This window comes from Ranitomeya variabilis, chromosome 6 (assembly GCF_051348905.1).
Source record: "Ranitomeya variabilis isolate aRanVar5 chromosome 6, aRanVar5.hap1, whole genome shotgun sequence".
NCBI classification, from domain to species: domain Eukaryota; kingdom Metazoa; phylum Chordata; class Amphibia; order Anura; family Dendrobatidae; genus Ranitomeya; species Ranitomeya variabilis.
In genome coordinates, this window is record NC_135237.1 from 578,455,599 (window position 1) to 578,471,181 (window position 15,583).

Sequence of the window (15,583 nt, forward strand, 5' to 3'; positions counted from 1 at the left end):
CTTAGAAAACCGGTCACAAACCACCCAGATAACTGACATCCTCTGGGAAACCGGAAGGTCTGAAATAAAATCCATAGAAATATGCGTCCAAGGCCTCTCAGGGACCGGCAAAGGCAAAAGCAACCCACTAGCGCGGGAACAACAAGGCTTAGCCCGCGCACAAGTCCCACAGGACTGCACAAAAGAACGCACATCCCGCGACAAAGAAGGCCACCAAAAAGACCTACCAACCAAATCTCTGGTACCAAAAATACCAGGATGACCAGCCAACACAGAACAATGAACCTCCGAAATCACCCTACTAGTCCATTTATCAGGAACGAACAGTTTCCCCACTGGACAGCGGTCAGGTTTGTCAGCCTGAAATTCCTGAAGGACCCGTCGTAGATCAGGGGAGATGGCAGAAAGAACCACCCCTTCCTTTAGAATGCCGACCGGTTCAAGGACCTCCGGAGAATCAGGCAAAAAGCTCCTAGAGAGGGCATCAGCTTTAATATTCTTAGAACCCGGAAGATATGAGACCACGAAATCAAAACGGGAGAAAAACAAAGACCATCGAGCCTGTCTAGGATTCAGCCGCTTGGCAGACTCGAGGTAAATCAGATTTTTATGATCGGTCAAAACCACAATGCGATGCTTGGCTCCCTCAAGCCAATGTCGCCATTCCTCGAACGCCCACTTCATAGCCAACAATTCCCGATTGCCGACATCATAATTACGTTCAGCAGGCGAAAACTTTCGGGAAAAGAAGGCACATGGTTTCATCAAGGAACCATCAGAATTCCTCTGAGACAAAACGGCCCCTGCCCCAATCTCAGAAGCGCCAACCTCAACCTGAAATGGAAGAGAAACATCAGGCTGACGCAACACCGGAGCAGAAGTAAATCGGCGTTTAAGCTCCTGAAAGGCAGAGACAGCCGCAGAGGACCAATTCGTCACATCAGCGCCCTTTTTCGTCAAATCGGTCAGGGGTTTAACCACACTGGAGAAGTTAGCAATGAAACGGCGATAAAAATTAGCAAAGCCCAAAAATTTCTGAACACTCTTCACGGACGTGGGCTGAATCCAATCATGAATGGCCCGAACCTTAACCGGATCCATCTCTATAGATGAGGGAGAAAAAATAAAGCCCAAAAAAGAAACCTTCTGCACTCCAAAAAGACACTTAGACCCCTTCACAAACAAAGCATTGTCACGAAGGATCTGAAAAACCATCCTGACCTGTTTCACATGAGACTCCCAATCATCGGAAAAAATCAAAATGTCATCCAAATATACAATCATGAATTTATCAAGATAATTCCGGAAGATATCATGCATGAAGGACTGAAAAACAGATGGAGCATTAGAGAGCCCGAAGGGCATCACAAGGTATTCAAAATGGCCCTCGGGCGTATTAAACGCAGTTTTCCATTCATCACCCTGCTTAATACGAATAAGATTATATGCCCCTCGAAGGTCAATCTTAGTAAACCAACTAGCCCCCTTAATCCTAGCAAACAAATCAGAAAGCAAAGGCAAAGGGTATTGAAATTTGACCGTGATCTTATTCAAGAGGCGATAATCAATACAAGGTCTCAAGGAGCCATCCTTCTTGGCAACAAAAAAAAATCCCGCTCCCAATGGTGAAGAAGATGGCCGAATATGCCCTTTCTCCAAAGACTCCTTAATATAACTCCGCATAGCGGTATGTTCAGGCACCGACAGGTTGAAAAGTCGGCCCTTAGGAAACTTACAGCCTGGAATCAAGTCAATAGCACAATCACAGTCCCTATGCGGTGGAAGGGAACTGGACTTGGGCTCACCGAACACATCCTGAAAATCAGACAAGAACTCTGGAATTTCAGAAGGGGGGGGGGAAGAGGAGATTGACATCAAAGGAACGTCACCATGAACTTCCTGACAACCCCAACTAGTCACAGACATAGAGTTCCAATCCAACACCGGATTATGTACCTGCAACCATGGAAAACCCAGCACAATAGCATCATGCAAATTATGCAACACCAAAAAGCGACAATCCTCCCGATGGGCTGGCGCCATGCACATGGTCACCTGTGTCCAAAACTGGGGTTTATTTTTAGCCAAAGGTGTAGCATCAATGCCCCTTAAAGGAATAGGGTTCTCCAAAGACTGCAAGGGGAAACCACAAGGTCTAGAGAATTCAAAGTCCATTAAATTTAAAGCGGCGCCTGAATCCACAAATGCCATGACAGAAAATGACGACAATGAGCAGATCAATGTCACAGATAACAGAAATTTAGGTTGTACAGTTCTGATGGTAACTGAACTAGCGATTCTCTTAATACGCTTAGGGCAGACCGAAATTACATGAGAAGCGTCGCCACAGTAAAAACACAACCCATTCTGACGTCTGAATCCCCGTCGTTCAGCTCCAGACAGAATCCTATCGCACTGCATAGGCTCAGGTATCTGCTCTGAGGACAACGCCACAGAGCGCACAACTCTGCGCTCACGCAGGCGCCGATCAATCTGAATGGCCAGAGACATAGAATCGCTCAGACCAATAGGCGTGGGAAACCCCACCATAACATCTTTAACAGATTCAGAAAGACCCTTTCTGAAAATTGCCGCCAAAGCATCCTCATTCCATTTAGTCAGCACAGACCATTTTCTAAATTTCTGACAATAGAATTCTGCCGCTTCTTGACCCTGAAACAGGGTCAACAAGGTCTTCTCAGCATGATCCACAGAATTTGGTTCATCATGTAATAACCCTGGAGCCTGAAAAAAGGCATCTACATTAAGCAAGGCCGGATTCCCAGATTCCAGGGAAAATGCCCAATCCTGAGGATCGCCACGTAGCAGGGAGATGACTATTTTAACCTGCTGAATGGGATCACCAGAAGAACGAGGTTTCAAAGCAAAAAAAAGTTTACAGTTATTTTTAAAACTCAAAAATTTAGACCTGTCCCCAAAAAATAACTCAGGAGTAGGAATCTTAGGCTCTAAAACCGGAGTCTGAACAATATAATCGGAAATACCCTGTACCCTAGCAGCTAGTTGGTCTACACGAGAAGCTAATCCCTGAACATCCATGCTAGCACACAGCTTCTCAGTCACCCAGAGGAAAAGAGGGAAGGAAAGACAAAACAGACTGCAGAAAAAAAAATGGCTCAGGACTTTTCTTCCCTTCTTCTGAGATGCATTTAACTCATTGTAGGCCAGTTGTACTGTTATGATCCGGTGACCCTGGAGCCGCATGTGACTATCTCTGGAGTAGGTGGTACCTGTACTGACCGCAATCCTAATACTGACACCGCAACTAGAAGTAGCCATGGGATGTACCTAACCAGGCCTAGACACCTCGACACAGCCGGAGGACTAAATACCCCTAAAGATGGAAATGGGAAATCCTATCTTGCCTCAGAGCAGAGCCCCAAAGGATAGGCAGCCCCCCCACAAATATTGACTGTGAGTTTAAGAGGAAATACGTACACAGGCAGAAAAAACAGAGTTTAGCAAAAGAGGCCCTTCTAGCTAGATAGATAGGATAGGACAGAATTCTAAGTGGTCAGTATTAAAACACTAGAAAATTCCACAGCAGAAAATACTATCTACTACATCTAACTAAAGACATAGGATGTATATCTGCATCTCCAGAGAAACCAGCATGACAGAAAAATCCAAACAAAGTCTAAGCTGGACAAAAACACAATAGATTGCACTGCACATAAAAGCGCACTGCATGCGTGCTACAGAGAACCAAAACAAGGCACTTATCTTAGCTGAAATGACAGCAGGGCAGTGGAGCCAGACGGAGATGCAATCCCTCCAAAATACAATGGACAACTGGCAGGGATTGATGGATCCTACAAACCTAAATACCTAATAGAGCTGCAATAAGCAGAAACACCTGTCCTGGCCTATAATCCAGAGACCACTGCACTACCACTAACAACCACCGGAGGGAGCCCAAGAGCAGAATTCACAACAGGGGCCCCACCTTAGCAACTGTACGGTATATACTCTTTGGCGCCATCGCTCTCACTCTTTAAGTCCCCCTTGTTCACATCTGGCAGCTATCAATTTGCCTCCAACACTTTTCCTTTCACTTTTTCCCCATTATGTAGATAGGGGCAAAATTGTTTGGTGAATTGGAACACGCGGGGTTAAAATTTCGCCTCACAACATAGCCTATGACGCTCTAGGGGTCCAGACGTGTGACTGTGCAAAATCCCAAACATACACACATACATACATACACACACACATTCAGCTTTATATATTAGATATAGCTGTAAGTCATCTCCCCTGTATATAGTATATACCTGTATGTCATCTCCCCTGTATATAGTATATACCTGTGTGTCATCTCCCCTGTATATAGTATATACCTGTAAGTCATCTCCCCTGTATATAGTATATACCTGTGTGTCATCTCCCCTGTATATAGTATATACCTGTAAGTCATCTCCCCTGTATATAGTATATACCTGTATGTCATCTCCCCTGTATATAGTATATACCTGTAAGTCATCTCCCCTGTATATAGTATATACCTGTATGTCATCTCCCCTGTATATAGTATATACCTGTATGTCATCTCCTCCTGTATTATATAGCTGCATGTCATCTCCTCCTGTATATAGTATATACGTGTATGTCATCTCCCCTGTATATAGTATATACCTGTATGTCATCTCCTCCTGTATTATATAGCTGCATGTCATCTCCTCCTGTATACAGTATATACCTGTATGTCATCTCCTCCTGTATATAGTATATAGCTGTATATCATCTCCCCTGTATATAGTATATACCTGTATGCCATCTCCTCCTGGCTGTCAATTTGCCTCCAACACTTTTCCTTTCACTTTTTCCCCATTATGTAGATAGGGGCAAAATTGTTTGGTGAATTGGAACACGCGGGGTTATAATTTTGCCTCATAACATAGCCTATGACGCTCTCGGGGTTCAGACGTGTGACTGTGCAAAATTTTGTGGCTGTAGCTGCGACGGTGCAGATGCCAATCCTGGACATACACACACACACACACACACACACACACACACACACAACCACATTCAGCTTTATATATTAGATAGCCACTGTGGATTTATGTGAGATTACTTTTGTACTCTCTTGTAAATACTTTGTTTCTTTTGGGTTTTCTTTTTTGTTAAAATTTATCCCACCGATGTATTTTGATATACCGTATATCTATGCATATTGTTACAGTAATTGATGAAGGTCCCTGGCTGGGACCGAAACGTCTTTGTCATACACTGGGACTAATAAATCACCTTTAAACCTCACTGCAAAGTTGAGTGCCGGGTTCTGTTTTATTTGTAACTACGGTTTGGGAACCTACCCTAGCACTAGTTAGTTGTTGTGTGTGTTCTTCTATTACTGGCAGAAGGCGGACACTGGGAGAAGGCGGACACTGGGAGAAGGCGGACACTGGGAGAAGGCGGAGTATGGAAGAAGGTGTACACTGGGAGAAGGAAGACACTGGGAGAAGGCGGACACTGGGAGAAGGCGGAGTATGGAAGAAGGCGTACACTGGGAGAAGGAAGACACTGGGAGAAGGCGGACACTGGGGGAAGGCGGAGAATGGAAGAAGGCGTACACAGAGAAAAGGCGGACACTGAGAGAAGGCGGAGTATGGAAGAAGGCGGACACTGAGAAAAGGCGGACACAGAGAAGGCGGACACTGGGAGAAGGCCGACACTGAGAAAAGGCGGACACTGAGAGAAGGCGAACACTGGGAGAAGGTGGAGTCTGGAAGAAGGCGGAGTATGAAAGAAGGCGGGCACTGAGAGAAAACGGACACTGGGAGAAGGCGGAGTATGGAAGAAGGCAGACACAGAGAAGGCGGACACTGGGAGAAGGCGGAGTATGGAAGAAGGCAGACACTGAGAGAAGGCGGACACTGGGAGAAGGCAGAGTATGGAAGAAGGCAGACACTGAGAGGTGAAGTCTGGATGAAGGCGGAGTATGGAAGAAGGCAGACACTGAGAGAAGGTGAAGTCTGGAAGAAGGCGGAGTATGGAAGAAGGCGGGCACTGAGAGAAAGCGGACTCTGGGAGAAGGCGGAGTATAGAAGAAGGCGGACACTGAGAGAAGGCGGACACTGGGAGAAGGCGGAGTATGGAAGAAGGCAGACACTGAGAGAAAGCGGAGTATGGAAGAAGGCAGACTTTGAGAGAAAGCGGACACTGGGAGAAAGAGGAGTATGGAAGAAGGCGGACACTGGGAGAAGGCGGACACTGGGAGAAGGCGGAGTATGGAAGAAGGCAGACACTGAGAGAAAGCGGAGTATGGAAGAAGGCAGACTTTGAGAGAAAGCGGACACTGGGAGAAAGCGGAGTATGGAAGAAGGCGGACACTGGGAGAAGGCGGACACTGGGAGAAGGCGGAGTATGGAAGAAGGCAGACACTGAGAGAAAGCGGAGTATGGAAGAAGGCAGACTTTGAGAGAAAGCGGACACTGGGAGAAAGCGGAGTATGGAAGAAGGCGGACACTGGGAAAAGGCGGACACTAAGAGAAGGCAGACACTGGGAGAAGGCGGACACTGAGAGAAGGCGGACATTGGGAGAAGGCGGAGTATGGAAGAAGGCGGACACTGGGAGAAGGCGGACACTGGGAGAAGGCGGAGTATGGAAGAAGGCGGACACTGAGAGAAGGCAGACACTGGGAGAAGGTGGAGTATAAAAGGCGGACACAGAGAAAGCGGACACTGACAGAAGGCGGACACTGGGAGAAGGCGGTCACTGGGAGAAGGCAGACACTGGGAGAAGGCGGACACTGGGAGGAGGCGGACACTGGGAGGAGGCGGACACTGGGAGAAGGCGGATACTGGGTATTGGGAGACTATTGATACCGTGCGGGCCAGGAGGAGGAGGACACTGGTTATGGGGGGATGCTATGGAGAGACAGCAGACACTGAGACACCGGAAACCAGGACATGGAGGGCATCTGACTGTGGATAGTGGGGAACGATGGTTACCGGGATGTGATGGGCACCAGTATATATTTTTATTATATGGTTGTGCAGGGGCTCAGGTGACAGACTTGGATTCGGAGTGGACTGTGGTACAGGTAGGGTCAGGGTGGGCTGCGGTGCCAGTAAGGTCAGGATGGGGTGCGGTGCCAGCAGGGTCAGGGTGGGGCGCGGTGTCAGTAGGGTCAGGGTGGGCTGCTGTGCCAGTAAGGTCAGGGTGAGGCATGCTGCCAATAGGGTCAAGGTGAGGCGCGGTGCCAGTAGAGTCAGGGTGGGGCTCGGTGCCAGTAGGGTCAGGGTGGGCTGCTGTGCCAGTAAGGTCAGAGTGAGGCATGCTGCTAATAGGGTCAAGGTGAGGCGCGGTGCCAGTAGAGTCAGGGTGGGGCTCGGTGCCAGTAGGGTCAGGGTGGGCTGCTGTGCCAGTAAGGTCAGGGTGAGGCATGCTGCCAATAGGGTCAAGGTGAGGCGCGGTGCCAGTAGAGTCAGGGTGGGGCGCGGTGCCAGTAGGGTCAGGGTGGGCTGCTGTGCCAGTAAGGTCAGGGTGAGGCATGCTGCCAATAGGGTCAAGGTGAGGCGCGGTGCCAGTAGAGTCAGGGTGGGGCGCGGTGCCAGTAGGGTCAGGGTGGGCTGCTGTGCCAGTAAGGTCAGGGTGAGGCATGCTGCCAATAGGGTCAAGGTGAGGCATGCTGCCAATAGGGTCAAGGTGGGACGCGGTGCCAGTAGGATCAGGGTGGGCCGCTAACTCACTTGCTGATTTCTTCCGTGAGGTTGTGGCTCTCAGATCTACGACTTTACGCTTACAGCTCTTGGTGACCTTCTCCACCTCCGGCTCTTTCCGGTTCAGCTCCTCCATAAACACCTGAAAAGACCGAGCACATATGACGTGGCAGTGGCACCGGGAACAAAAAGGAGGACAAGTGGCTGCCGGGCTCCACTTATCGCCTCTTGCCATGCTGATCCTCCACAACAGATGTTGGTTGAGAAGGTGTCATGTGCTCTATGGCACAGGGAGGGACCACCACATTGGCTGATAGAGCGGTGTATGAGGAGCCGTACCGAGTGCTGCGCTATGAGATCCTGCACGGCCGACATCTCCTCGGTGAGGGGCTCCTGATCCCGTAAACCTAGAGCTTCCTCGGCCGCTGTGATCCAGTCCATCAGTCGGGCGACTTCCTCCTGTTCAGTGGCCAGAGACTGGATCTGAGCCTCAATGCGCTCTCCTTGCTGCCGAGCCCAGGACGTCACCTGCAGACACCGAGGGCACTGACAGTCAAAACCAGCTGACAGCAGCACCGGTAGTCTTAGAACTACCCTGCCCCCGCCGATCCTGCACATTACACCACCCCAGCTCATCCTGAACATTACACGGCCCCGCGGATCCTGCCCATTACACCGCCTCCACTGGTCTTGCCCATTACACCGCCTCCACTGGTCCTACCCATTACACCGCCCCCGCGGGTCCCGCCCATTACACTGCCCCCACGGGTCCCATCCCTTCTGCCCATTACATCTCCCCCATGGGTCCCCCCGTTCTGCCCATTACACCGCCCCCGCAGGTCCCCCCATCCTGCACATTATACCGCCCCCTCCAGTCCTGCCCATTACACCTGCCCTGTGGGTCCCCACCCATCCTGCCTATTACATTGCCCCCATGGGTCCCAGCCCGTCCTGCCCATTACACCGCCCCCATGGGTCCCCGCCCGTCCTGCCCATTACACCGCCCCCATGGGTCCCCGCCCGTCCTGCCCATTATACCTCCCCAATGGGTCCCCGCCCATCCTGCCCATTATACCTCCCGCATGGGTCCCCGCCCATTATACCTCCCCCATGGGTCCCAGCCCGTCCTGCACATTACACCGCCCCCATGGGTCCCCGCCCATCCTGCTCATTATAACTCCCCCATGGGTCCCCGCCCATCCTGCCCATTATACCTCCCCCATGGGTCCCAGCCTGTCATGCCCATTACACCGCCCCCATGGGTCCTCGCCCATCCTGCCCATTATACCTCCCCCATGGGTCCCAGCCCGTCCTGCCCATTACACCGCCCCCATGGGTCCCCGCCCGCCCTGCCTACTACACTGCTCCCATGGGTCTCCGCCCGTCCTTCCCATTATACCTCCCCCATGGGTCCCAGACCATCCTGCCCATTACACCGCCCCCATGGGTCCCCGCCCGACCTGCCCATTACACAGCCTGCCTACACTTACCTCCTGGTAGCGGGTCTTGCTGATGTTCAGCCAGGACTTGATGGTGATGATGGAGTCGGGGTGACAGGCGGTCAGGATCTCCTGCCCCAGGGACACAATGCACTCCAGCGCCATCTGCTGACACTGCAGGGTGTTCATCAGCTCCTGGACACGAGGACAACATTATTTATGGTCACACGGGGGCCACACATCACAAGGGGTCCGGGGCCACGTGCACCCACCTGCTGCTGTGTCTGACACTCCTGCAGCGCCTGCTCCTCCTCGGGAATCACCCCGCACTTCAGGGTCCGCTCAGACACATGCAGACCCTCCAGGAAAGAAGTCACCAGAGTATGGAACTCCTGCGCCTGTGCCAGGGAAACCCCAAACATCAGAGTAATAGTCCTGATAACCCGCCTGTATATAGTGAGAGGTTATCAGCCCCGCCCCCCGTTCTTGACAACCCGCCTATATATGTGTGAGGTTGTCAGCCCCGCCCCTTTACTGACAACCCGCCTATATATAGTCAGAGGTTGTCAGCCCCGCCCCCTATTACTGACAACCTGCCTATATATAATGTGTGAGAGGTTGACAGCCCCGCCCCCTATTACTGACAACCAGCCTGTATACAGTGTGTGTGAGGTTGTCAGCCCCGCCCCTTTACTGACAACCCGCCTATATATAGTCAGAGGTTGTCAGCCCCGCCCCCTATTACTGACAACCAGCCTGTATACAGTGTGTGAGAGGTTGTCAGCCCAGCCCCTCTTACTGACAACTAGCCTATAGTATGTGAGGTTGTCAGTCCCGCCCTCTCTTACTGACAACCAGCCTATATACAGTATGTGAGGTTGTCAGCCCCGCCCCCTCTTACTGACAACCAGCCTGTATACAGTGTGTGAGGTTGTCAGTGCCGCCCCCTTACTGACAACTAGCCTATGTACAGTATGTGAGATTGTCAGCCCCGCCCGCTCTTACTGACAACCAGCCTGTATACAGTTTGTGAGAGGTTGTCAGCCCTGCCCCTCTTACTGACAAGCCAGCCTATATACAGTGTGAGAGGTTGTCAGCCCCACCCCTTACTGACAACCAGCCTATATACAGTGTGTGAGGTTGTCAGCCCCGCCCCCTCTTACTGAGAACCAGCCTATGTACAGTGTGAGAGGTTGATGTACAGTGTGAGAGGTTGTCAGCCCCACCCCTCTTACTGACAACCAGCCTGTATAGTGTGTGAGGTTGTCAGCGCCACCCCCCTTACTGACAACCAGCCTGTATACAGTGTGTGAGGTTGTCAGCCCTGCCCACTCTTACTGACAACCAGCCTATGTACAGTGTGTGAGGTTGTCAGCCCCGCCCCCTCTTACTGACAACCAGCCTGTATACAGTGTGAGAGGTTGTCAGTCCCGCCCTCTCTTACTGACAACCAGCCTGTATAGTGTGTGAGAGGTTGTCAGCCCCGCCCTCTCTTACTGACAGCCAGCCTATATACAGTGTGTGAGGTTGTCAGTCCCGCCCTCTTTTACTGACAACCAGCCTGGATAGTGTGTGAGAGGTTGTCAGCCCCGCCCCTTGCTGACAACCAGCCTGTATACAGTGTGTGAGGTTGTCAGCCCCGCCCCCTTACTGACAACCAGCCTGTATACAGTGTGTGAGGTTGTCAGCCCCGCCCCCTCTTACTGACAAGCCAACCTGTATACAGTGTGTGAGAGGTTGTCAGCCCCACCCCTCTTACTGACAACCAGCCTATATACAGTGTGTGAGGTTGTCAGCCCAGCCCCCTCTTACTGACAACCAGCCTATGTACAGTGTGAGAGGTTGTCAGCCCCACCCCTCTTACTGACAACCAGCCTGTATACAGTGTGTGAGGTTGTCAGCCCCGCCCACTCTTACTGACAACCAGCCTATGTACAGTGTGTGAGGTTGTCAGCCCCGCCCCCTCTTACTGACAACCAGCCTGTATAGTGTGTGAGGTTGTCAGTCCCGCTCTCTCTTACTGACAACCAGCCTGTATACAGTGTGAGGTTGTCAGCCCCGCCCCTCTTACTGACAACCAGCCTATATACAGTGTGTGAGGTTGTCAGCCCCGCCCCTCTTACTGACAACCAGCCTATGTACAGTGTGTGAGGTTGTCAGCCCCGCCCCCTCTTACTGACAACCAGCCTGTATACAGTGTGAGAGGTTGTCAGTCCCGCCCTCTCTTACTGACAACCAGCCTGTACACAGTGTGAGAGGTTGTCAGTCCCGCCCTCTCTTACTGACAACCAGCCTGTATACAGTGTGTGACAGGTTGCGGTCTTGCTGACTCTTGGGGGCTGTCAGGTGTATGATGGGGTCCCCTCGGCACTGACCTGTCGCAGGGAGGCCTCCAGTTTGGCCTGCTTGCTGACAGACAGCTGACACACGAGGTCCCAGCGGTGGCTGAGCTCCTCCATCTGCCTCTGCAGCCAGTGAGAGTCCTTCCCGACGCCTCCCCTGCTCAGGTCCCGGACGGAGTGTCTGAGGGTCTTCATGGAGCCAGCTCGCTTCCCCAGCTCTTTCTGGAAAGTCTGGACACACATCAGGCTATAGTGAGATACAGCACTGTCTACATCGGCCACTAGGTGTCAGCAGAGAGCTAATGAGCTGAGTCTCAATTCTCAGCATGCTGCAAAGATGGACATAATCAGCAGTGTCAGTGTGTCCAGTGTGCAGAGTGTGCACCCTACACAATTCTGGAGGGCATATTACAATCTTTAGCTGACACCCTCTACATTCTGGCAGAACAATGCTCTTAAAGGCACCATCCTGTGCTCACCTTGTGTTTCTCTAGCAGGTCGGTGACTAGATCTCTGTCCCCCCCTAGTGGCATTTCCTCGGAGAGCTGTGGCTCCGCTCTGTACAGCCAGTCCATGAGCGCCTGCAGGGCATCTGTAAACTTCCCGGAGAACAGGAGCGACTCCTCAAGCTTCTGCTGCCTGGAGGGCGACATCATGGTCACGTAACGAGTAAAACAACATATAGTATAATGTATGGTAATACAGGGGTGGGCAGGCCTGTGGAGCAGGGAAGTGTTTGCCCCCTCAGTCAACCCCCACAAGTCTTTGGTCTAATTAAATGAACCTGGGGTTGGAAGTTCCTTCAGACTTTGTTATATACCACTTTGTGTCATGTTTTATTATGCGTTACATATACAAGCCATAAGGCTGGTTCTGTAGCTATGTAATCCAATATAAAAACAAAATGAGAAAATCCCCTGAAGTAAATAGTAATAGCACACGTACAGTAGATACAGAACCATTTTTACTATAAAGATACAGGAACAGAACAATTCTTACTATATAGATACAGGAACAGAACAATTCTTACTATATAGATACAGGAACAGAACAATTCTTACTATATAGATACAGGAACAGAACAATCCTTACTATAAACTGCAAATACAGAGCAATTCTTACTATATAGATATAAAAACAGAACAATTCATATTATATAAATACAGAACAGCACAATTTTTACCATATAGAACAAAACTGTTCTTACTATATAGAAACAGAACCATTGTTACCATACAAACACTGTGTAGAACCATTTTACTATATAGATACAGAACCATTGTCATCATACAGACACAGCGTAGAACCATCTACTATATAATTGTCCAAGGGTCACTTCCGTCTGTCTGTCTTTCTGTTTGTCCTTCTGTCTGTCACGGATATTCATTGGTCGCGGCCTCTGTCTGTCACGGAAATCCAACTCGCTGATTGGTTGCGGCAAAACAGCCACGACCAATCAGCAACGGCACAGTCCGGTGCCAAAATGGCCGATCCTTCCTCCCCGCAGTCAAAAAAAATAAAAACTCATTATACGTATACTCACCTTCCGGCGCCTTTCCCGCTCCTCGCGACGCTCCGGTGACCGCTCCATGCAAGCGGCAGGTTCCGATGCCAAGGATGGTATGCGAGAAGGACCTACCATGATGTCACGGTCAAGTGACCGCGACGTCATCACAGGTCCTGCGCTCATACCAACCCTGGGACCGGAAGTGGCCGCATGCACCGCACACAGGGCCAGGACTTTAACGGGCCTTCGGAAGGTGAGTATATGTTTATTTTTTATTTTAAGTCTGTATACTACGTGGCTTTGTGCTGTATACTCCGTCGCTGGGCAATATACTACGTGGCTGGGCAATATACTACGTGGCTGGCCAATATACTACTTGACTGGGCAATATACTACATGGCTGAGCAATATACTACGTGACTGGGCAATATACTACGTGGCTGGGCAATATACTATGTGGCTGGCCAATATACTATGTGGCTGTGCAATATACTATGTGGCTGGCCAATATACTACGTGGCTGGGCAATATACTACGTGGCTGGGCAATATACTACGTGGCTGGGCAATATACTACGTGGCTGGGCAATATACTACGTGGCTGGGCAATATACTACGTGACTGGGCAATATACTACGTGACTGGGCAATATACTACGTGGCTGGGCAATATACTACGTGGCTGGGCAATATACTACGTGACTGGGCAATATACTACGTGACTGGGCAATATACTACGTGGCTGGGCAATACACTATGTGGCTGGGCAATATGCTACGTGGCTGGGCAATATACTACGTGGCTGGGCAATATACTACGTGACTGGCCAATATACTACGTGGCTGGGCAATATACTACGTGGCTGGGCAATATACTACGTGGCTGGGCAATATACTACGTGGCTGTGCAATATACTACGTGTCTGGGCAATATACTACGTGTCTGGGCAATATACTACGTGGCTGGACAATATACTACGTGGACATGCATATTCTAGAATACCTGATGCGTTAGAATCGGGCCAGAACCATTGTTACCATACAGACACAGCGTAGAACCATTTCACTATATAGATACAGAACCACTGTTACTAGATTCATACAGGAACAGAACCATTGTTACTATATACAATGCCTTGAAAAATAATTCATACTCCGTAAACTTTTCCAGATTTTTTTTAATTACACCCACAAACTTAATGTGTTTTACTGGGATTTTGTGTGATACCGACATGAAGTAGCGAGTCTTTCTGACGTGTAATGGAAATGAATATAGGTTTTCTAATTATTTTATAAATACGAATATTGTGAGGTGCATTAGTATTCAGCCCCCTGAATCTATATTTTGTAGGACCACCTTCCGCTGCAATTACTACTGCAGTCTTTTGGGATCTGTGTCATTTTTCCCTTTCTTTGCAAACTCGCTCTCGCTGTGATCCAAACCATCATTGTAGCTTTGGCAGGATGTTAAGGTTTGTTGACAATTGTAAGATTTCTCCTCAGATAATCAATGGGATCCACTTCTGGGGACTTCTTCAAGTATGTTTGGGGTCATTGTCCTGCTGGAAGACCCATGACCTAAAACACACACCCACCTTTCTGATACCGGGCACTACCAAAATCCACACAAAATCCTTTGGTAATCGTCAGATTTCATGATGCCTTGCACACAGTCAAGACCCCCAGTGCCAGAGGCATCAAAACAAGTCCAAAACATCTCTGCCCCTCCAACATGTCTGACTGTAGGTACTGTGTTTTTTTGTAGCCTCATTCCATTTTCGATCAACAGTAGAATGATGTGCTTTACCAAAAAGATGTATCTTGGTCTCATCTGTGCACAAGACTTTTTCCCAGTAGGATTTTGGTTAGTCACGTACATTTTGGTAAACTGCAGTCTAGCTTTTTTATGTCTTTGTCAGCAGTGGGGTCTTCCAGGGTCTCCTGCCATAACTTTTCATTTCATTCACATGTGGACGGATAGTTCGCACTGACACTGCTGCACGCTGAGCTTACAGGACAGCTTGGATTTCTTTGGACCTTGATTAGGATTTATCCACCATCCGGACTATTCTGAGTTACAACTTTTCATCACTTGTTCTCTGCCATCCAGCGAGATTAGCTACAGTGCCAAGGGTTGTAAACTTCTTCATTATGTTGTGCACTGTGGACAAAGGAACATAAGATTTCTGGAGATGGACTTGTAACCTTGAGACTGTTGAAATTGTGGTGCTCAAGTCCTCAGACAGTTCTTGTCTCCTCTTTCTGTTCTCCATGCTTAGTGTGGCACACACAGACACAATGCAAAGTGTCATGATTCTCAATGGCGAGAGAACATAGCCCAGCATATATGAGAACTAGCTCTTGGAAGATGGAAACTATACTGACCATGAACTAAACCTGCCGCACAACTAGAAGTGGCCGGGTAGCATGCCTACGTCTTTTATTCCTAGATGCCCAGCGCCAGCCGGAGGACTACCTAATCCTAGCAGAGGAAAATACAGTCCTGGCTCACCTCTAGAGAAATTTTCCCCAAAGGCAGACAGAGGCCCCCACATATATTGGCGGTGATTTAAGATGAAAATGACAAACGTAGTATGAAAATAGGTTTAGCA

General features: G+C 49.7%; 1 protein-coding gene across 4 annotated transcripts in view; it reads right to left on the reverse strand.

Moving 5' to 3' along the window:
- Positions 1-15,583, reverse strand: part of LOC143783170 (microtubule-actin cross-linking factor 1, isoforms 6/7-like) — a 347,588-nt gene that overhangs the window by 42,418 nt on the left and 289,587 nt on the right. For all 4 annotated transcript variants that reach the window (XM_077271554.1, XM_077271553.1, XM_077271555.1 and 1 more), the window contains 6 exons: positions 11,947-12,106; positions 11,501-11,698; positions 9,398-9,523; positions 9,177-9,320; positions 8,026-8,214; positions 7,717-7,828 (listed from right to left, as the gene is read on the reverse strand). In XM_077271554.1, coding sequence (XP_077127669.1) covers positions 7,717-7,828; positions 8,026-8,214; positions 9,177-9,320; positions 9,398-9,523; positions 11,501-11,698; positions 11,947-12,106 — 929 coding nt within the window. The remainder of the gene's footprint in view (positions 1-7,716; positions 7,829-8,025; positions 8,215-9,176; positions 9,321-9,397; positions 9,524-11,500; positions 11,699-11,946; positions 12,107-15,583) is intronic.